General features: G+C 39.7%; 1 protein-coding gene across 14 annotated transcripts in view; it reads left to right on the forward strand.

Moving 5' to 3' along the window:
- FHOD3 (formin homology 2 domain containing 3) overlaps positions 1-23,955 on the forward strand; it is a 404,913-nt gene that overhangs the window by 229,243 nt on the left and 151,715 nt on the right. For all 14 annotated transcript variants that reach the window (XM_048077544.2, XM_048077540.2, XM_048077554.2 and 11 more), the window contains one exon: positions 13,156-13,250. In XM_048077544.2, the coding sequence (XP_047933501.1) occupies positions 13,156-13,250 (95 nt within the window). The remainder of the gene's footprint in view (positions 1-13,155; positions 13,251-23,955) is intronic.

The raw sequence follows: 23,955 nt of genomic DNA on the forward strand, positions 1-23,955 counted from the left end.
ACTGTCCATCTGAGACAAACCTCACTTCTTCAAACCCCATGAGTTGTTGCAATGGCATCCTGTACTTTCAAAATCATGTCTGGTGAACCAGTCTGACTGGGACTTTTATTATAAATCAGAGTTGTTTGGTAAATGTGCTCATTGTTTTGCTTTAGGGTCTGTAAAGAGTTGATAGGGGTAGTATTTATTCTGTTCAATTAAATGGCCACAAGCAGCGTGATGAATCTAGCAATTTCGTCCCACTAGGGCATGATGTGGGAATTTTTAAATTAATATTATTATTTTTAAGAAACAAGGATATCAGCTACAAAACAAAATATATTATAAAATAAATAAATAAATAATAAAGCAATATAATGCCTGTACACCCAGGTTTTCCAGACATTGGGAAAAAAGATTGCCAGTCATTCTCAGTTCCGCTACTTGATTTGTTTGAATTGTAATACAGTCTTTAATTTTATGATCATATAATGTTTTTTCTTAGGCTTCCGTTTTGTTCAGTATACAAGGTCAACTTTCTTGGACAAAGTGGAGGGGCCATCTTGTGGAGGAGCTGTGCCTGCAGTGGCACCGTGCCTTTCTTTACTTCAAAATTTAGAACACAAATGAGTTTTGAAAGTGCAGGGGGAAAAAAAAGGGTGGTGTTATGATTAATTTTCAGGTGTCCTGGAATGGAGACAGAGATTTTTTTTAGGTTGAATGTTAGGAAGAACTTCTTTACTGAAAGGGTTGTTAGGCATTGGAATGGACTGCCCAGGGAAGTGGTTGAGTCACCATCCCTGGAGATCTTTAAAAGACGTTTAGATGTAGCCCTTAGTGATATGGTTTAGTGTAGGACTTGTTAGTGTTAGGGCAGAGGTTGGACTAGATGATCTTAGAGGTCTCTTCCAACCTAGATGATTCTGTGATTCTGTGATTTTGTCAGAAACTCTGCCCTGGTACTCTTATGCAATGAGTGCTAGGCAAGTAACTTCAATTAAACCTTTAAGAAAGTATTGTGATGTTCCCTGTTCTTCGGTGTTTGTTGTTTGCTGGGGAACTCATCTGAGGACATATTGCGACAGCTGAACATAACCTCAGCTGCAGCTGTCAAATGGACACTTGAAGTACTGTTACAGCACAGCATATTATCAAAAACCAGATCGTCTTAAATATGACATCCAGAGCTAGTGGAAGCTGTGACTTCTTTGCAGAATACAATAGAATAGTGAGGGTTTTTTTGTTTGTTTGTTTGTTTGTTTTTTAACCCAGAGGTGTGCTATGCAGAAAGTCTGCTCAGAGCTGAGAAGTACTTACTATGTTGATGAACATCAGTGAAAATCCTGCAGGAAATGAAATACTTTGTCTTCAGAGGAGGTTTGCACTAAAAAGTTCCTAGGACCACACATTGTGAAAGTGCTTTTTACACGGTATTTTCCAGCCCTAACTTTGAATAAGGCAGTAGTCAAAAGCTCAAAAAAATGTTTCTATAAATTGATTTTGACATTAAGTTTATGTGTAGAATTGGCTGAATGAAGTTTTCTACAGGAATCCTAATTCTGTCACGTCTTAAATTTTGAGTGCTTAATTTTTGTAGGTCTAGCGTTCCTTTAACTTCTTTCTAAGTATCCAGAAACTGTTAATTAGCCGTGGTGGATTTGTTTTGATTGTGGACTAGCTATTGCATCAATGCATGGTCTTCTGCACCAGTTACTCACAGATGGTTTGGGTTCAGTCCACGTTAGTTACTGGAAGAGCCTGTATGGAAGTGTCCGTGATACTTAAAGGACTGGCTTGGCTCTGGAAGTAATTTAGCTGCTTCCATGTGCGATTTGAGTTTCTTTCTCACTGAGCAGACCTCAGAAACCTTAATCTAACATGAAAAGCTGTTAAACTCCCCTGTCCCCAAATTGCCTCTTTATCGTCTTCTTCAGTGTTGGTATTACCCAGGGATCTCGGTCCTGTGGGCTCCAGCTAATGGAGTACTGACCAACCACACAGTCAGAGAAACGTGCGTGCATTCATACAGAGGTTTACTAATATGCTATGGTCACCGAATCGTGTCATCACAACTACAGTGGAATGAAATCAGCCCAAAATGTTTTTGGAAGTAAACTGATTATTCAGTGGCATTTCCCATTTATGTAGTACTGATAAATAAGAAATCTAGACTGCCACACTGATAAATCCGCCCCTTCCATCTTCATTTTTAGCCAGTATGTGATTCTCTCCCCTGCCACCACGCAGGTGAAAACTAGCCACCAATGGCAGACCTCATGTTCAGGTCAAATGAAGCGTAGGTTCACAGATACTTCCCTTCTGTTCTGAATATACTTTACTAACTTTATAATACAGTAAGAAAGCTAAATGAAAGGCACAGATTCTGTAATTTGCCTTTCTGATGACCATAATTTAAGATTTCTTACTTTTTGTAAGCATATTTTTGCCTGAGAATTTTGAGAAAGGGAAAAAAGTGTAATCAGTGTGCACTCTATTTGGATAGTAAGCCATCTAAATTCAGTTAGAGAGGAAAAAAGAAGCCTGAGCATGACACTGAAGAAACTGATTCGGCTACATTTCTCTGGAAAAATTGCTGTAAGAAGATGGGATTCAGTATTCAAAGGAGTTCTCACATTCAGTGTGCTGAAGGGAAAAAAAGAATAGCGGGATTAAAAGAGAATTACAATTAATTTGGAAGGAATCTTTGCTCAGTATCTGTGATGAATGAGCAGAGACACAAAACAGCATTTTCAATTGATATTTTAGAAATGTGTGAGCTCTGTACTTTAAAAGGATTTGTAATGATGTTTCATCCCTCCACCTCTTTCTCATGGGAAGTCCACTTCAAATGTGAGATACGAACTTGTGCCTCCAGCACATTCTTTACTGTGAGATTTGAAAGGAGAATACATAACCCTAAATTTCACATAGCAGCAGACATACTTGAAACAGAAAGAATAAGAAGCACATTTAATGAAGTGTTGTATCAGTTTGCTTTCTAGTGCTGACTTTGGCTTTGTTTAGCCAGTACTTGAAGAATAGAGTCTTTCATTGATTTGCCCTAACAAGCATAAAACTCAGGAGATGAAAGTGAATTCTTTAATGGCACGCACATTACTGCAGGGTGGTGTCTGCAAGAGGCAAGCCGAAGAACAATAAATATCTGAAAAGTGTATCAGGAATTTGGTTTCGGTATCTTTCCTGGTATAATTCCAATGGAGAAAATTAGAAGGATATACTCACTATTGTTTTAAGGCAGCATAGTGAATAAAATATGACAGATGTATGTTTTCTTAAAATCACTTTGTTGGAATGCATTCCTCAGCAGACAACGATGCAGAGATCTTGAATCAATCAGTTTTTATTATCAGGAGGTTTTGTTTGAGCTTTTCTAGACAGGACACTATGGTGCAGAAATTGGGATGCTAAGATAGCCTTACTTCCAGTCTTTGCTTTAGACACACTTCTTTGTCCCGTTTTGCTTAAGAACTATTTTAATTTAGTTGCTGAGCTAAAAATATATTAAATTCTTATTTATCCTGATTTGTTCTCTTGAGTCAATATTTCATAAGCAAGGGAGGAAGCTTTTAATTTACTATTCATCATTGATTTTGGATGGTTTGATATATAGTTGGACAGGAAAATATGGCTTGGTGTGCTGTTCTGCAGAGACTTTTAAATCAGTTGGCTCAAGAAGACAAATCTGAAGAAATCTCAAGTTTATATTGAAAACAATAATTATAGAAAGTAAAGCTTCTTTATACAGTTTTGCCGCTATTTCAAGCACTACTCGAGTGTCCCCAAAATGATCACAGTGCTTCTGTGTTGTTTGCTCACTTGTTGCATTTCTGTCCATTGAGATGAAGAGACGCGTACATTAATAGGAACTTTTCTGACTTATCTAAAAACCTTTCATTTTAGCAACAAGTATTAAGAAATTTTAAGTGTTACCTACTTAAGGTGTTCTATGGTGTAATGTTTCTTCTTCTATTGTGAAACTTTTTCACATGCAGTTCCTTATTTTGGGAGAAAAGGGAACACCATTTAGCATACATTGCCACATGAAGAAGCAATGTGAGAATTAAAAGAGTTCCATATAGAAAGAAAATAGCTGGAGACACTTAGTTGTCTTTTTTGTTCTCAGTGCAGCTCTTCCATGGTATTCCCCAAGCATAATTTACACTAACAGTTAGAATAAATACTGTTTGAGTTTTACTGAAAATTGGAGAGCTACCTAAGTGTAACTTTTGGCAGCATGCTTGTTTCCTGCAGAACCCTCTGTGGGAAGTGATGGGAAACACCAATGGTAGAAGATTACTATTTTCAGTGCTTCTCTTCATTCATCTTTTGTTGCTTCTCCGTTCTTCAAGAATACAGCACGTAAATTTTTATCAATCCATGCATATTGAGAAAATATCATAATATTTGGATATTGGAGACTAGCTTTTGGTTTTTAAGTAGCAGAAATAGCTTTACATTCCCACAGATATCATTTTTGACTCTGTGCAAGTCTCCCTGCTTATGTTCTAGTCTAGATGCATTCAGCTCCTTTACCAATTGCAATACTCCTTCTTCAGGGTGCTAGATGGGCCCATGTTTACCTGCTCAGAGTATCACCCTGAAGAACGAAGTTGAACTTACACCAGCGCTCGTGATAGTAATAACTTATTGCTACATGACCACAGAGCATTGCTTTCTGCTTCCCAAGAATCTCCCTTTTTATTTAGGAAAAGCATAAATATTGGGAAATGTGGCTTTATGCTAGACATCAGGAAGAGGTTCTTCATTGAGAGGGTTGTCGCGCACTGGAACAGGCTCCCCAGGGAAGTAGTCACTGCTCCAAGCCTGTTGGAGTTTAAGAAGCGTTTGAACTGTGCTCTTAGTCACATGGTCTGAATTTTTGGGTAGACCTGTGTGGTGCCAGGAGTTGGACTCGATGATCCTTATGGGTCCCTTCCAACTTGGGATATTTTATGATTCTATGATTTTCTTGCAAGAAAAATAACTAAAAAAAGTCAGCCAAGGAGAATCCACATTTATTCACTTCACAACTGTCAGGTTTTATCCTAGAAGGTTTACTGTTGTCCTAACGAGATTCTGTTAATGACCAAAAACATTTGGTATGTGAAAAGTTACCCTGTCCTTTGTCTGTTCCCACACTATTTTACTCGCTAAACAGTCCAACTGTGTTACCCCATGATTTTCTTTGCACATAGGGCAGGAACCCCAAGAAAGTGTGCTTTTTTATTGATAATCACTTCCAATGTACCTGACTGTAGTCAGTTAAGATCCTATTTGCATATAAGAGGAGAAAAACAAAACAACTCCATGTATTCCCTTGGTTTTCTGTGCCTGAGGTGTGCAATCAAAATAAGTTGCTCTTGCTCAGACCAAATCTTTATTGCGTTTTCTTCAAAACACGTATTTGACTTCAGTGCGTTTCCCTGTGAGAATACCAAATTCATTCACGGGGCTTAGCTTCTTGGTGTTTAGAGGAGATGCTGGAATTCCAACCCCATGTGCTGGGTGTAACTGATAATGATGGATAAAAGACAGCTAGCACCTGCGAGACCTTTCTTTGTGCAGGGTAAATAGGTTTCTGAGGAGTTCAAGAGAAGGGAGATGCAGAAAGTTGTTTGTTTTTTTTTTCTTTCCCATTCTGCAAAGGTTGGTTTGTGCTTCTCTCTTTGTACCTTCAAAGTCAGGATTAGTATTGTTTACACAGACAGAAGGCTTACATTCACGATGATTAATGGGGAGGGAAAGGCCTTGAAATCCGTCACATCTAGCACATTGCCAGACTAAATTACTCAATCGGCTGCCAAATAGAATGGCTAAGGCAATTTTCTTTGCATCTTGCCTATTGAAATATGTTATTTAGGGTCGTTGCTTGTTTAACCATTACACAGTTACTAATTGGGAGTTTGGCTAATTTCCCTGGTTTATCCCTAAAGTTAAGATAAATTTTCTTTTCTGGCCTCTAGCTCAGCGTGGTTTTGGCTATGGATTAATTTTCAATTTCAGTTCAGTTTAATTCAATTTAAATATTATGGGAGGGAGTAAACACATGGCTGGAGGAAGTAAGAAGACAGCCAGACTTCAGGGGTGCCCAGTTAAAGGGATAGGGTCAATCAGCACTGGCTGAAATACAGGATGTTCAGTTTAAAGTTGATCTAAGAAAGTCTAATTAATACCAAGGGTGACTGAATACTGACACAGGTTATCCAGAGGGGCTGTTTGGTTTTGACAACTCAACACCTGGCTGGACAAAGTCCTGAAAAAACTGTTGTAGCTGACCCTGGTGTGAACAGGAGGCTGGACTGGACAATCTCCAGGGATGCCATCCCAGTCTGTGAAACTGTGCTGCTGTAAAGCACTCAGATGCCCAAGCATGATAAATCCATTATAAAAAGTTTAAAGATGCGTATTCTCAGAACTGTACAGATATGTGAACTGTTTTATTGGAGATGAGAAGAGACACCTAATCCTTAAAAGCAGAGATTAATTTCTGCCCTAGAACAAAACCATGTCTCTTTTGCTGCGGGAAAAAGTTACAGCCCAGACTTGGGTGTAAGCCAAGTGGAGTTAATGCTTTAGTATTTACACGGGCGGTGTCCTGTACTTACCTGATGCTTTTGCAGAATACCTCTCCTTACAAGATCTCTCAGGGAATCTTACCATCATTTTCTGTTCTTCAAGAAATGAAGATAGGTGGGCATATGTGGAAGTCTCTGCGGAAAATATTTTTAAATCTAAATTTTTATGAAAAATATATAACTACATACACGTTGGAAGAATATTAAATAATGTTTCAGCCTATATTGATTCTGTTGAGAAGCATCTGCCCAAATTCAGCCCTATATATGCATACATAACAATCTGTAGTCTTAATTCAGGGTTACTACACATTTTCTTTTTACACAGGAGTTTTGCTTCATAAAGCTCCAAGAAAGAACGGTCATCTTTTAGTAATCATCTATTCAACCTTTTTTTCTTCTTTTTCTATATGTAGCCCAATGCTTAATTTTACACACTACTCATACTCTTGCCCTGAAGGTAGAATGAATTTTCTCATGGTCTTTTTTGTGCTATTCATCATTAATGAATGATGCTTTGTTTACTTTTGTAGCTCAGATTGATGCAGAGAAGAAATAGGAGTTCCAGAGAAATCAAGGAGAAAAAAATCCATTTAAAAGTATTTCTATTGGGTGTATCAGCAAGAGCCAGTATTTGTTTATAAAGTTCCATCAGCTTTGTCTTTGGGCTTTTTTTTTTTTTCCCCCCCTGAAAATCTTGGAAATATGTGTCATTATTTCTCTAGCTTTTCAAAAAAAAAGCAATTGTTATAAATTCTTGAATTTCACATATGTCTGTATCAGATCAATGAAAAATGTGACCATTTTGGTTTGTCATGCATGTAAACCTCTGTCCCTGATTGAAATTTAATGCACTGCCAGGCCTGAGGATTTTATATCTTTGTCTGAGATTTTGTTAGGAAAGCTATATGAGCGTTTCATACTTAGATGCTTGTAGTCAACTTGCAAAATAGTGCTCTAATGCTAGGAGACTTGCTCTTTTATTAATATTTTTTGTTACATACTTATTTTTAATGATTAAATGTACCCAGTTTATTGCATGTTGTTAAGTGTTATTAATCTTGTAAAACATGTTGGAATATGTTGCATTTAAAAATGCGAGGTCTGCAGCATAAAATAAGAATTAAAACAATTATGTTTAACCAGGCGAAGTTTTTATAATGCACGTGCGTAAGTCAGATTTCAGTTTGTATAAAAATGCATTTTTCAGGTTAACTGCTGACAGGGTCAGCTTGGAGCATATCCTTTCCTTGCAGTAGTATCAAGTGAATTGCCAGAAATATCACAAAGGAAATGTTAGAGCAGATGCAATTCTGGTGTGCTCCTTTGGCATCTGGCTGGCTGGCGTACTGCCACAGGTGTTGCACGTCATGTGTAAAGGAGCAGCTTTTGCTGAAATACTTGAGCTGATTAAAGCTGCCTTATGTCCTTTGAACTTGCTGGGTGCTGTTTTTTAAAGGGAGGGAAAGGGTGGCAAGAGGGGCATGGAGTGGAAGAGGCTTCCCTCTGAGGGCTTTCTGAGGTCCTGGAATGGCGATATGTTGGCTATCTCTCGAGGAAGAGCCACGTTTCTCTCTGTTTGAATGCTTGGGGCACTAAGGGCCGTTGGGTAGCAGGCTTTAGGGAAAGGAGATCATTGTGTGCGTGCCTTGTTGGAATTGTAACCAGAGCCCTGCTAATCCAAGGGCCCTGGAGCAGAGTTACAAAGGAGTGCTCAGTGCCTTTCCCTCAAAAAGAAAATGGCTGGGGACACTGCTCCTCACATGCCACAGTCACAGCTTGTCAAGAAACTGTGCTCACCACATCTCCTTTATCTCTGGGGTTGCATCAATTTCATGGAAGCAAAAATGTGTGTCTGTCTCATAAATATCATCAGAGGTTCACCAAAATTAAGGGCTAAAAAGAAAGGATTAGACAAAGAGGGATTTAAAGAAACTTTGGTAAGAAACAAAATATCCTTGCATTTGTGGCCAGGAATAAATGTTTTTATAAAACATTATAAATGTTTTAAATAAAAATGTTTTTAACTTCCTGAATGACATTACGGTATCTTTAACAGGAGTAAAGAAATGGGAATAGGTATATAAACAACAGATTTTGCACTGAAGCTAAAATGAAGCATACCAATACTAACAAAGAAAGAAAAATCATAAAAACTTAAGCTGGTTCTAAGCCTGTGGAGTGAGTATGAGTCACAAGGTTTGGCACGGTGCTGCTTAGTGTAAGATGGTTTTCAGAAGCACTGGAGAGGCCAGGTCATCTATTTTACCTGATTTCACCTCTTACAAGCACAGAGCCGTGCTGTGATTTTGTTAACTTTCAAGTAGCTGGGTGGTAACAAAGCTGTAATTAATGATGATTTCTCATCACCATTGGGGAAAAGGATCTTCATGTAAACTGATGATGGTAACTGTAACTCTTCTAGGCCTTTGTGGTGTTTTGTGGCTTGTTTGCCCCGTTATGGCATTCCCTGATCCTGCCTGTGTGAATGTTGCTCATTGGAAGTCTTACAGCGGTGGTAGACTGCGTGCCAAGCAAGTGGAAATGACTGATTGCCTTGAAATCCATGTAGATTGCCATATAGGCTCACATGCCCTGTAGCTCATGGTTCCATGGGTTGTGGCATGCAATCCTTGGACGTTTCGGAGGCAATAAGGTCTTCCCTGAGGTGCGGTGTGCAGGTGCTGATGCTCACCGTTGTTACACAGCTCGCAGCAAACACTGCTGCAGCTGTTGATGTAGTGCCTGCTGAATTTGGGCCAGGAGCTTCCCTGGGAGCTGAAACCTCCAGGCAGGGCCTGGCTTTGGCCCACTTCACCGTGGATGTTTGCTTATTCAGATTTAAACACAAGGTGCTTTGCTGCCATAGCTCTTGACATGATGAATGGTGTTTTGGCTCTTTGGAAACTGAAAGCAAATAGTACTTCTGCTCATTCAGTGCTGCTGTTTTCTCTAAGCAGGCTTGTGGTAAAATATGAAGCAGATAGAGGAGGTTATAGAAGCAGGTGTGTGGGCAGGAAGCAGCTTTGAAAAGTTTGACAGCCTGGATGGGAACGTGATGATGTTTTGTGCTAGAGTTTTTCCCCTTTGGTGCTGTTAACTTTATAGAGGATCCCAAGAGAGCATCAATGCCAGTACCGGCAAGTTTTTAGAGGCTTTCTTAAACCTTTTATTTCACACAAATCTATGAAGTTTTTGGCTGGTCTGTCCTTTTTCTAGCTAAGCCCTTCCTAAGAAATGCAGCAATTTTCCCCTTGAAACTAGCTATGGGTAAAGTCACAAACTACTTTCTCAAAAGATTAAGGGTTTGACAAGGGTGGTGGGAACAAAGAAATTCCAAATTAAGTCTGCTCCGTATTTAAACCCCCCTCTCCCAGCCTCCTATTGCACAACAGCAAGCTTTCCTAATGCAAGTATGCTGTCGATATACTTCCAAAGAGAATTCCAGTTGGCTGAGAGATGGGATTAAACGGATTAAATAACCTCCTCGTTTTTCAGTCAAAAAAAATATGGTTGAAGGCACGTACGAATGTGAACTTAAATGGTTTTGGAGTAGATTGTCCTGCTGAACAACCTTAGATTGCCTTGCAAATTAGCTTGCCCTTCCTGGACAAGGCTGTGTGTGTTTGTGCACGTGCAAGCAGACATGCACACACGGGGTACACACGGGGTATGAGAGTGTGCACTACAGCCACAGCTATCATAGCAATCTATGGCCATAGGCCGAGATGTAGGCTAACAGTTGCAGAAAAAAGCTGCAGGGAATACCAAATGGTGTAGGGTGCCGTGTGTCCATTCAGTGCATGGCTGCTGTGCCGTGCTCAGTCAGTCCCAAGCTCCAGGAGAGCCTGGGAACCGTGCAGCCCATCAGCTGGGCTCCTACGCTAGTGCTTTTGTGGTCTCCTCATCTCATTCTACCTCTGTAGTTTGTTTGCCGGGTGTTACCTCTGCTTCTTCAGCACAGACATTTGACATTACGTAAAAAACATTTTACATTAAAAAAAAAAAACAAAACCACGCCACTCTTCTCATAGAATTATTTTCCTTTCTGAAGAAGTTATCAGGCATCAACATTATGTAAAGTACATATAGATATTCCATAACTTGTTCTTCCTTCTAATGAAAGTCAGTTTCCCCTCAGCCCTGCCATTCATGTCTTGCTTTCATTTTTCTGACCCCTGGAGACAGGAAATAACAATACGAAGCTCTGTTCCAAGGTCTGTCAGCAGCTGATAACTTGATGTGTGGCAGAAAACAACTGGAGCCCTGCCTTGTATGTGGATAGCATGACTCCATAGCAAATGTATCTCCTGTCTTAGATGTTTCATGGCATTCTTTGTAATTCCTGTCCCATGAAGCTTATTGGCCACTACATCAAGTGGCAGCACCAGTGGTTTTATCATGTGTTACTAATTTTTCACCTATAACCAAAAGACCCCTTCTGTTGCTGGAAAGATACAGATGCTGTCATGTACTTGGGATATCATTCATAATAACAGAAAAAAAGAAAAAAAAAGTTTGTGGGAAAAGGAATTGGGAGATGGGGGCAAGGTTAGTAGTAGTAGATGAAAGCTATCAGGAATCCCTTAAACTTTTCTGTGGCTTCTTTCTAAGGTCTACTGATTTGCTTTAACCTATTGTAGTGAAGAGTTGCATCTAAGAGGCTGAAGAGTAATGCATTCCAGATCTCGATTAAACATCCATTCTAACTGGTCTTAAGTATAAGCAGTAGAGTAATTTTGTATCATGTGCATGTTTTGCCTTTAAAAGCAGACTTCTTGCTGCCTTTGATTTCTATATTAATTTGGAAAGCATGTGCCAAGAGTAAAATTTGTTTCACATTTGTTTCAAATTCAAATTAAATCCCTTCACCCCCAACCGAAGAATTTGTACAAAAAAAAAAAAAAAAAAAAGGCTTGGTGACCTTATCATGACTGGATCTCATCCTGATCAAGGGCCAAATCTTTTTGGTATTGAAAGGAAGTAAAAACAAGAATTAAGAACTTTCTCTGATTACTGATGGGATATCAGTGTTCTCCACTTTCTTAGACCTGCAAGGAAAGTGCTACAAAGAAGCCATTTATTCAGTCGGTGTACTTCTTATCTCGTTTTTTGACTGCCTTACATTTTTATTTTACCTTAACACTTGGGCCTGTGTCCCTGCCACCTAATTTTATTCACCTGAGACATGTCTTAGAAGCATGGTGAATGATTTCTTCCTGTACAGCAGTGGAGAGAGATGGGCACCTCCCCAGAATAGGGCAACCTGCCTAAGATGCCAGTTATCCCCGTGACACAGCACTCTTGCTCTCCTTTTCTGTCTTCGTGACTGTGGAGGGTCAAGCTTTGCTTCTAGCTTGGTGTAACAGATTAGATAAGGAATAAAAGTACCTAATGTTAGGCCAGAGAAAAAGGAGGAGACTTGATGTAAAAATGAAAGCTGTTCAGCTTATAGAGGTATTTAAAGCTCTCGCTTAACATGCACATTTCTTTGAAGATCTCCCCTCAAGGAAAGCAGTACTGCATGGTTCACAACCTATATCATATTCAGCAAATGTTTAGAATGTGTTTGGAAGATTAATAATGTCGTAATTTTCCTCACCCTGTGGGTTTTTTCCTTTTTTCCTCCATAAAGCAATGTACGAGGGGCTTGTCAGGTTGTGCCTTATATAATTGAGCTGTTATGCCAACAGGCTGTGCTGAAAGGTGTTACATCAGTGATTTCTTTTTCATCCCACTGTGCTTTGATCTCCTGCTATAAAGCAGAAGATCTAACAGTGGAAACTTTTGAAGATGATAGATGAATTTTGCTAATCCACTTTTCATAATCCTTATGAAAAATGTCTTTCCTTATCAGTCTGAAAAGACTTAATAGCTGTTTTCTCTAGAAAGTCTTATATTATCAGGATTACAAACTATGGAATTATTGTTATGAAATATTTTGCTAGCATGTTTTGAAACGTTGCAAATGCTTTAGAATAAATGAATAAAGATGATCCACTGTTGACCATGCTTTGTTGTATTTTCTCACTAAAATGCAAAACTCTTACTTGCAAGTGAGCACTATGCAATGGTGAATGTTTGCTCTCCTTTTTTGTGTTAATTGCCCTGCTGTAATTTCAGATTACTGAAATTAACTGGAATGGTCAATCCAATTGCCACTGATTCAAGCATTATATAGTGCTGAAACAAGTGGTAAAAGTTTTGACTCACAAGATCTAACGCATTTTAGGTAATGGATCTGCTAGGATAGTAAGCAGCACGTAGAATACCATTTTCAGAGTTTGGGGCAATAAAACCTGACATCCTTTAGAAAGGAACAAGTGCCCATGCTTGCCACTGGATGAAATTCACACTTATATCATCCAGATGAAGTCAGTAAAGTTACTGCAGTTGCCCAGGATCTTGTCCAGCAGAATCCTTGCCCAGTGTAGCTTTTGTTAGTTGGGCACCCCATGTCCCTGGAAAACAGTGCTTACAGTAAATGGCCAGCAATTCTTAGGGTTATAATATATATATGTATGTATATATATATATTCACCAGGTCCGATTATATTTTTTTCTCCTTTCTTTACAATAGCTTTGGGACAAATTATGCTCTATGTTGATGGCATGAATGGAGTAATAAATCATAATGAAACCATCCAGTGGCTGTACACGCTTATTGGGTCAAAGGTAAGACACTCTCCAAAATTCTTGTTTTATATGTTTTTGGTGTTCTTTAAATACATTCTATTTGTATTACGTATGCATTAGGGTTTTAACAGACTGTGTTAGGCTCTAAATGAGTACATAACGCTCTGTATAGAAACCAGGGCACACCGGGCTGTTATTTCTTTTTCTAACTTTTTCCTACTCTTTTATGCTTTTGGTACTTACTCTGTTTTTGAAAAGCAAAGTTACTAGAATCACAGAATATCCTGAGTTGGAAGAGACCCACAGGATCATCGAGTCCAACTCCTGGCTCCACACAGGACCACCCAAAAACCAGACCCTATGTCTGAGAGCATTGCCCAAACGCTTCTTGAACTCCTGCAGCTTGGTGCTGTGACCACTGCCCTGGGGAGCCTGTCCCAGTGCCTGACCACCCTCTGGGTGCAGACCCTTTCCCTAACCCCCAGCCTGACCCTCCCCTGTCCCAGCCCCATGCCGTTCCCTCGGGTCCTGTCGCTGTCCCCAGAGAGCAGAGCTCAGCGCCTGCCCCTCCGCTCCCCTCGTGAGGGAGCTGCAGGCCGCCATGAGGCCTCCCCTCAGCCCGCTCTGCTCTGGGCTGAACTAGAGATGCCTTTGTTACTGTAAGTGCTGCCATTGCAGTTGACCATGGAGCAGATTTGTTTTTTTTTTGTTGCAGCTGCAGTTACCAAGACATTAATTGGGACCACTTTTGGGGTGTGTGTGTTTTTTTGTTTTTGTTTTTTTTTCCCCTTTGCATTCTGTGAATGCAAATCCTTTTCTACAGCTTAGCCATTCTGTACTGCTCAACTTTGCTGAGCATGGGGGGAGAACAAATTAGAATGGCTTCCTTCTTTGTCTCTAGAGAGCTCTAGATGACAGTCTAGTAGTACCTGGCTGCAGAGGATTCTTTGTCGTTCCCTACATATGAGGAGGCAACAACCGAAGACCTATAACAGAGTCTATGTTGCTTGTGTTGCTACTATCCAATGGAATAAACAACCCACTTTTAAGGCTATCTATGTTGGAGGTTGAAAAAGAAGAACGTATGTTCTGCTTATACTTCATCCTGAAGAGTTACAGGGTAGGTAAAGCCACAAATCTGCAATCTGTTGCAACTCCAACTTTAGCTGAAGTCTATTAAGTCCCGCAGGGACTGCTCCTGCTCTTGTCATCTCCCCACCTTCTTGGGACAGATCTGAATGACACAGTAAGTGGAACAGGGTATGTTAGCTATTGTTAACAACCTGAAAGATGCCATGCTCGGTAGAGTTGAATCCATAGTTAGAATTATTAAAAAAAATAATAATAATGTCCAGGCATTTTTCCTCAAGTGGCTGAGTCACAAAATTGCTTTGTGGATACTGCAGTGACATAGAGATGCTACTGCTTTCCCCCTTCCCCTCTTAAAAATAGTATTCATGACAAGGAAAAAAAAAAAGAGGTCTGTGTCCCACGGGTGCTTTTTAGCCACTACAGATTTTTTTCTGCAGTGTGCAAATTCCACTGCTGCAGAGGGCAATCAAACAAAGAATAGGTACTGCAATATTAAAAGAACTAATTCATCTGAGTTGACTGCTAATATCGGTAGATATGTAAAAGTAAGATCATAATTGTGGTCATCAAATCTCGGGCTTGCTGAGCATGGTTAATGAGCAGTTCATGTTTGGGAGATGATGAGAAAATTTTCCCCCACGTAAAGTGTTCCACTGTTGGCTGGGTGTTACGCTGGGCAGTTTGCCCTCCTGAAGCAGGGAATGTTAGCCACAGTTGGAAAAGCAGTGCCAGAAGGAGAGAAATGGTTTGCTTGTAATGGATCCTTCTTTTCTATGGAACAGACGAAAGAGGCAAGCAAAGAAAGGAAAAAAAAAATGCTGTGATATCCATAATTACTTTAATTCTCTAGTGCACATAGTCAGGGAGATACAAGTCTGCATTGCTACCTTGCAGATGAAATTCTGGCTAGATTTTCTTGACCGGAGTACTTGACCAGAGTAACTCTCCAGTCCTTAAACTCCTTTTTCCCTCCCCCATGGTCAGCCCAAATGATTATCTCCATATCCTGGCTCAGTGCCTGCAGCTAAGGAATGCGGGTAATGTGCTTTGAATGGTTTGGTTTCAGGTAGCATCGAAGTTGCTTTTTTGTTATTATTTGACTGTCTTGGAAGAGATGTAAGTCCATGTCTGTGTGCCAGAAGTTAATCGAAGGTATGACAGGCTTACTATCACAATGTGGTGTGACAGCTGCTTTATGCACTTTAAGATGGTTTGGGCTTTCTGTGAAAAACAAATCTGTGGAATCTGCACCATACCTACAGCCTAACTTGCAGTCCTACTATGCTGGTTCCTTCTCTACAGCAAAGGAAGGGAAAATTTGTTAACACTGCTGAACAAAAAGGAATAGTAAAATTGCCAATTAAGTATCAAGACAAATCCCTTTAAGAGGAAACAGAAGGCATGCAGTCATTCAGCTGCCACAGCTGTGTCTGGACACATTGCTTCTTGCCCTCTCAAAAACTCTGATGAGGTTTAATAAACTCAGCATTGGAGGTGGTTGAATTTTTTCCACTGCGGATTTTTTCTGTCAAATTCTATAACAGTTTTGACCTTTTACTGTTACGTGCTCTGCTGTTTTTGTGTAGGGCTGCTGCCTCTGTCTCCCTTCCTCGCTTAGAGCAGTATATGATTTCATGTGGTTTTCCACTGCAGAACATGCATTTAGCGAAGGACCTTAGGGTTTGTCACACTCAGCACTGTGACAGCTGTAATTTTGGCACCCAGCTCCACTCTAGGCACCTAGTGATACTTCTGTACTGGGTTAGGGGAAGGGAGGGGACTAAAATTTAAAATTAGTGAGACAAAAAAAGTATAAGCAATTAACTAAAAGCCTTTCTAGGTTGTCACCATTATATGTGTTACTATTGATAGTTCCACTCTGGTTTTATTCCCTAAGCATCAATAAATTTTTATATAGATGGATTATTGGATAGTGCCATTAATTTTAACGTTGTAGTTTAAATTTTCCCTGAACAAAGTTATTGGTGAGGTGGTTAAAATTCGAGCAGTGTGGCTGTACTAGCGCTGCTGCCCTTACAGAAGGTTAAAGGCACCAGTGGCATCAGGGTGAGGAACTGAAAAAAGGGAGGAAAGTTAATCTTAGATGACTCTTGTGCTAGTGGAGAAAGAGCCTCTGATTCAAACTGGTATTACATAGGCATTAGATTGGAAACTTTAAGTTAGTTTCTGCCATCCTATTTAAGGATGAGAACATTATCAGCAAATCCCAGACTTTCAGGGCCATTGCAAGACACCTCCACCCATGTGTGACCATGCTGATGCGTGCCAGTGGCCTTTCAGAGCCTCGCTGTGCACTGCTTTCCAGTCATCAGTGGCTAGTAGATCACTGGTGCATCGCATCCACAGGATAACCCCAATTTCAATATATGTATCACTACTATTTCATCATTAGTTAGGTACGCAGCAATTCATTAGGCTTTCCCCATTTAATAAAGTGTTCAAGTATGTACTTAATTGTAGGTGTATGATTACATTCTGTTTGTGTCCAAAGAGCAGTAATCCCTAACTGAAGTCAGCAGTGTATTGCTGTACTACTACAAAAGAGGACTATAGCATGGCCAAGGGCGTGATCATCCTATATAAGCTAAGAGTTACATGTATAGGAAGTATCTGTGTCAATAGTTTTCTCTCAGCATTCATTGGTAGTATGGAACATTCATGCAAGATAGTTTGCTTAAAAACAAACAAACAAAACCCCCAAATAATGAGTCAATGAATGTTAGTTAACAGTGCTTTCAGAATTGCTCCTTAATTATTATTATTATTTTTTTTAAGTAAACTAACCTTTGAACAATCTTGCTTTAACCTAGATTCAACCTCGTAGCATCTGGGAAATGATATTCTACCACTTCCTTGGTTTTTCTGCCGGCTGTACACGGCTGCAGTTGAAATTAGAATTAAGTTTTTGTATCAAATCGCAACTTATGTTTAGCCTGGTTGCAAAGGGACCTGAGGCTCTTGTGCTGGCACCACAGAGCCCTCTGGAGCTCTCTGTTGGATCACCTGCAGGTAGGCTTGGTTCGATGTTGATGGCAAGGACTGTTGGAAAATTTCTCTTACCCAAAACAAGGGACACCAGGTTAGAGATGTAGAAGTGCTAAGCCATATTTAGTCCTTGTAATGTATTTTTCATCTGTTAGCATGTATGAGGTAATATATATTATCTTTCATATGCATTGGTATTCACTCAGAACTGTTAACAGAAAGCACACAGTGCTGTATCAGTGCCTTACCCTCTCCAGGACTGGTTACCAAGTTGTTTACAAAAACTACATTTATGAACAAAACATCTTGGAGAAAAAACAACTGTTTATATCATCCAGTAATGGAAGCAAAAGTTCCTTTGCATCACAAACCTGCAAGGTTTTGCCACTTCATGCTGGTCTTCAAATGTATAAGACATTAAGCATTCCACATCTTGAGTCTGGTTTCACCTTTTCTTCCCCTCCATTTCTGACTGCTACTGATAATGATTATTTTTTCCCATTTGATGATCCAGGCCGTTCTAATTCTCCCCAGGAGAGCTAAAGCTCCTTTTTGGCATTGTTTTCAGTGGAAAGTAATCCATTTTCAAAGTGGAGCTGGGTAACCTCAGAAGATTGGGAAGAATGCTAGGCCTAGGCTGACACAACAAGGTTGATTAAAGATTCCTATCTCACATCTTGTTTTAATTTTTTTTTCTACTTCGCTACTTCTATATTGCAAGGTTAAATATGAATTTTAGCTAGCAAGTTGTCCCTGTGCCTTGTGCGAACCTTTTGCTTCCCTTTGTATTGAATAGTGACTTTTTGAATATTTCAAATATAATCCAATCCAAAAGAAGAAAAAGATTTTTTTTCTCTTTTGTTTTGAAATCAATGTTTAAACAGGACATAGCTGTAGTGTATGAATTCATTGATTTCAAAATAAAATTCCTGTTTTCAGGAGAAAAGTTCAGTAGAGCTTTTACCTGTGAGGTTACTGTGAAACATCTATATGGTTGGTAAGTCATTTCATTAGAATTTTGAGAGAAGTAATATTCTTAGTTACACAAAGCACTAAACCTAATTTTACAAGTGAGTCATGTAAGGTATGTAGAGGCAAATACTCAGTTAAAGCACTTGATTAAATCAGTGTGTTTCACAAGCCCTTTATGTGTGCACTCAGCTGAAGTCATGAACAAAGCAGAGAATACCATAGAGCTTGAATTTGGGCTTTTCTTTTCCTCAAGAAATTTCTCACCAAATCCTATACAAATAGATGTTAAACTGAATCTACAGATCTTACGGTAAAGTGATTTATAGCCATGGAGAAAGTTACAAATCACAGGGAATTAAAAGATCTAAATAAGACTGGAGATATTAGCTTGAGTACCACAGAAGACCAGAACATGTTAAATGAATTCACCAATAGAGGTTGGATGGTTTACTTTCATGATGAGGTTCTTGGAAATGTCATGTATTTGCATTTCATGAATTTTTCTGATGATATATTTTGTAAATCATTGTGTATGGATGGCCTGTTTTGAGTTAACAATGGGTGGATGATGAAATGGAATATGCACAGGAATATGCCCGATTTTTGAGCAGAAGGTAGTGCTGTAGAATTCTCTTGCACTTTATTCTTAATATGTTTAGAAGAAAAGCTGGCCTGATAGAAAACTTAAGCATCCAAGAGCAACTGCACAGCTCAGAGACCAACTTTGATTAATTTCATATGCTGTCATCTTCTCAATCTGCTGCCTTGGTGGTTAATGAACTCCTTCACAGCCTTTGACTAATGAGACTCCATATACAACAACATACATGGCATTGTACATGGCATATGTACAAACAACATAGATGGCATTGTCTCTTACCTCCAGCAACAAGTTCAATAAACCTTTATTTTTGTTCTGTTTTTATGTCTGTCCCAGGTAGAAATGTCCATTTGGTGTCAGTGTTTTGGTTCCTCAAGCTCTTTTGCCTCCTAGAAGTGATGACTCTCCCCTCGAGTCAGTGTGCTTTCCCCATGCTCTGCCCTGCCCCATGCTCAAGAACTTGAGCTGGGGTGAAGAGGGATGGGGATAGCTCAGGGATCCCCGACTGCTTTGAGTTCAGTGGAACTGTGAACATTCATGTCAGCTTACGAACTGGCTCTTAAATCTAATCTGATATGCAGTTAGCCATAGAACTATTGTTATGAAAATGGTTGTGTACCGGAGAAAGAAAATCCTGGATTTATAGGAAATTAACTTTTCTACTTCCTGCCTTTCAGGGGCCTGAGCCAATGCTTACCAAAGTCAGTGGAAAGCTTCCCTTGGTCTTCCACTAAGAATCTGTAACTACACTGTTGCATGAGCATAGTTTATTTTGAATTGTATTTAATTAGCGCTTTGAAGATAAGGATCAGGATGTTGCAATAAACTTGGAATAGGATAAGCCGGCCAGTGCAGACTACATTATGTGCTCGCTGTTTTCTGTCCAACTTAGCAGACAGACTGCTTCAAGTCCTCTTTTTTACCAACCACATTTGTAGATGAGTTTCAAAGGCATCCCATCAAATTGGGCTGTTTGCAGTAGTCCAGTCTCGCAGCAGTAGTTATCTCTCCAGCTCAGCCTGTTGCATTCACTCCCAAGTATTTTGAAGGGATAAATACCTGTTTTTCTATATTCAAAATGAATTCTTGTAGATCAAGATGATGCTTAGAAAGCACACAGTTCCCCCATATCATGTCAGAGATCTTATTTCAACTCATTTGAAGTGGAGAATGAGAAAACGTAATGATTAACTGCCAACAATGTGGTGAATGTTCAGGCTCAACTTTTCACTTGATCACATCTATTCAAGCATGTATGAGAAAATGTCCTGTTAGCAGTGAGTGAAATATACCCAAATATTTTCCAGAAAATACCATGTATCTTTATAGATATACAAATTTCTTGTTGCAAATGAAAGGCGTGAAGAAAAAGAAAGTGTAATACTAGAATTAAGTGGGGAGGAGGAAAAAAAAAAAAGAGAAAACATAAAAATTGATGCTAGCTTTTAGAATATCATTGTTCTCTTTCACTGAAGCAGTTCAGTCACAGATCTCTTACCATGGACATTTGTGGGCAAGTGTGCCTCAGGTCCTAGCTATTAATGTTTGCTGTTGGCTACTAGTATTTTTTAACTAGCATTAAGTCCAGCATTACTATGAAAGGCAAAGATGCAGGTGGAAAGCCTGTTTGTAGTGAGGCATGTAGGGCAAGAAAATGGAGCCTACTTGTCTTCTCAGCCTGCACGAAGCCACCAGTTTGAAAGGTCCTTGACTATAAAATCTGAACAAGAAAAGCAGCAAATTTTCAGCCACAAATTGTCAGATGGAAAAGAGGGAAGGAATACAAAAGAGTTGTTCCGAGGATAAAAAGCAGATGATTGTAATCCAAGTTTATAGTACGTGCCATCAGATGCAAAAAGTATGCTTCCCTGAGATACTTGCGTATATCTAAACACGGAAATCATCTTGGCCTGTATAAAACACATTGCTGTCATTATGCCAAACCTTTTGGGATAGCTAAGTTGTTATTTTGCAGGTAGAAATACCATTAGTCCTCAGTCAGGATTTTAGTAAACTGAATTTTAAGGGAATGCAGCACGTTATGAAAATAAAAGAAGCAGTTGTGACTGATTTTTCTCTGGAAGAACTGTTTAATGAGCTCGGATGCATAATGCTTCAGTTTGCAGGGTTACCCATCTTCTGGTCTCTGTTGTTCTTACGTGATGCAGGGATGCATCTTTTCTGGCAGTGTCTCGTGCTTGGTGGAGGGCAGGTGGATTACTATGAGGTTTTGATGAAGAACAAGGAAAACTAATCTGGTTACTGAAATGCTACCAAATTCAAAATTTGTTATCTTGGAACTTCAGATGAGGTGGAGTTTTTTACTCTAATTGTAAAATAAGTGTGTGCTGAAGTCCAGGAAATGCAATTAATACACTTCCTCTTAATTTCCTCGGATTTTATTATCATAATGATTTCCCATGTCCAGTCAGTAATTCAGTGTCCGGTTACAAGACCTTAGCTGCTTTCAGTTTTGCAGCCCTGGGACATGGAAGGGCACAGGGAGTGCATATTTGTGTGCACGTTTGCATGTGGCCTGAGTGTTGGCATCCTGGTAGGAAGCTATTCAGCAATCCTCCCTCGAGTCCTGATCTCCAAAACTAAGACTAATACTACCAAATTTTACAGCATCTGATATTGAAAGGAGAGCAGTAAAGGAGCCCAGGAGCAGGGCATCAGCCATCTTCGGTCTGAAATGAGCATTACTGAGTACAGCTGTACTTTAAACCTGCTACAGTGCTCATCTATCAGATGACTGATTCTGGTTTACGTACTTAATGCTCACCAGTAAATGGGCATTGAAAACCAAAGTTGTAGGCTTACGACGGTAGCAAAAAACCCCTTTGTACTCTGTCCTCATTTCCCCTTGGTCTCCCATGCCTCGTTTCAGCAAGCTGCTGGACAAGCGCTTGTGTTCAAGATGGGCACCAGATGTTCTGGTTTGCAGTGGGGCCGTGAGTCCTGGTGAGTGGGGGGATCAAGGCATGCATCCCATGTGGCAGGAGAGAAGTATACAAGATCAGTGCAAAAAAAATAAGAGAACAAAGCATAGTGAATAGGCATGTTTCCAGAAAGCGCTACAGACAGGTACCTCATCTGTATTTATTGCCCAATTGTTATGTTGTTCCTCTTCCCCCACACAGTGAGACCAGTGGAAGGAAAAAACTACTGGCATCCAGATGCTCTGAAGCTTAATTAAGTGTCCTGAGCTTTGGAGACAGGTTCTTGGTTGTTCTGCCAGCAGAAAGCGTAGATATGTATGCTGAGACCACTCATCCAGTTTTGTAGGAAGAAAGGAGGTGGTCAGCTTTCTGCATTCTTTGATGTGTTTAAAGATGCTGGCTCTTTATGACTGTTAGCAGGCATTATGGTTAATTTTCATTTATTCCCTCAGGTTTGAAGAATGTAGGCAGCCTTTCTTTATATTAACAGAGCTTTGGGCTTACCTTATGAATTTATCACAGTATCCTCAAGATACTCAGCCTGTGACAAGCATAGTTTAATTTATAAGATATGAGCAAGATGCTTTTAATTGCTTCATTTTTTCTCACTGTTTATAGTAAACTTTTGGAGCCCCAGAGTTAGTTACCAAGTTGCTGCATCATCTCCCCTCTGTTCTGATGATTGTTGAATTGTTATTAAAGATTTCTGAGAGGAACTGCACTGTTGGGGCTTACCCTTTTTATGGGATTTTGCAGAAATGCAATTTGTAAGGAAACAACAGCAGAAATTCCACACAAACTCTGTTCAAACTTTTGGCTGCATAAGGATCTCATACTCCTCTAAAAGTCTGAATTGAATCCACTGTGTACTCTGTGTCTACTCATGTGGGCGTATCTTTTTCTGTTGACCTGTGCTGCTTAACCTTCTCTCTCCATCTTTTGTCTGAATATCCTATCTTTCTGGAACTAGGAAACCCATTGAGACAGAAACTGAATTAATCAGTACAGCCTTGTCTTTATTTTTCTTCTTAAATTCATCTTGATTTTCTTCCTAAATTAGTCACTGTCTTAGTTGCCATACATATAGTGCAGTAGTGGAATCCTGCCTACAGGAAAGGTGGTATCTAGCATTTTTCACAGCATCATGTAAACCAGATCTGACACAGCTCAGCCAATACAGCAGTTAATATTCCAGTGTTTTGCTTGTAGCTTAGCCTGGAAGAATGACCCAGCTATGGAAGGAGTCCGTACTTTGGGACACTGAGGCTGCATCCAGAGTCCTGGCACATTCTTGAACCAGTCTCCAAATCCCTTTGTGCCTCAGTCCCTCATGTGGAAAATTGGCGTTTGGATTTTACAGCCCTGGGGGAAGAACATGAGGGAGTGGAGTGACAGATTATATGCGTTAAAGACAGATATGTAGGTGAAAGCTGAACCTGATACTAATTGTTACCATATCTTTCCTTCTGGCATCTCTCAAAAATGCTCGTCATTCCTTTATTTAGATATAGTCATTTTTTAAAGCAACAGCTACTAGCTGAAGATACCTGGACAGTGGTTAATAATAATAATATTCTATCAAAAACTGAAACCATCAAAACGTATGCGATAGCTTTATATTCAGCAGGTAGTGCATCCCAAGAAGCCTCTGAGTTCCTACCAGCTCAGGTCACTAAAATTACTGCACTAGGTTGTTGCCCTAGTACTCATCTTTGTTATCTCTTAGCTTTTATGTTTGGCCTCTTCAGCTCAGGAGGGAAGATGTTTGGTAAAATATGTGGACTTCAAGTACTTTTCATAAGATCAAGATCAAAAGAAAAGTTCTCTGTGTTGTTTTTTTTCTTTTCCCCTCAGTCCTCTAGTAGTGGTTTATACCATATAAAGTCTTTTCAGAATAGTTTCCAGCGTACCAGCAGGTTCTCTAACTAGCTCCCATGGCACACTGAAATGTGTTTCATCTGGACCTGCTGAGTACTCTCTTCCAATATTGTGATCCTCTTTGATCACAGCAACTGGACGAGGAGTTCAGATACTTCCTTACTTGCCTGCCCCACCTCCCTCTACTGTTTTCCTCCTTGAAGACTACATTAATAAAAAGCAAGAATGTGTTGCTCAATATAAAAATACTGTT

Source organism: Anser cygnoides, chromosome 2 (assembly GCF_040182565.1).
Source record: "Anser cygnoides isolate HZ-2024a breed goose chromosome 2, Taihu_goose_T2T_genome, whole genome shotgun sequence".
NCBI lineage: Eukaryota > Metazoa > Chordata > Aves > Anseriformes > Anatidae > Anser > Anser cygnoides.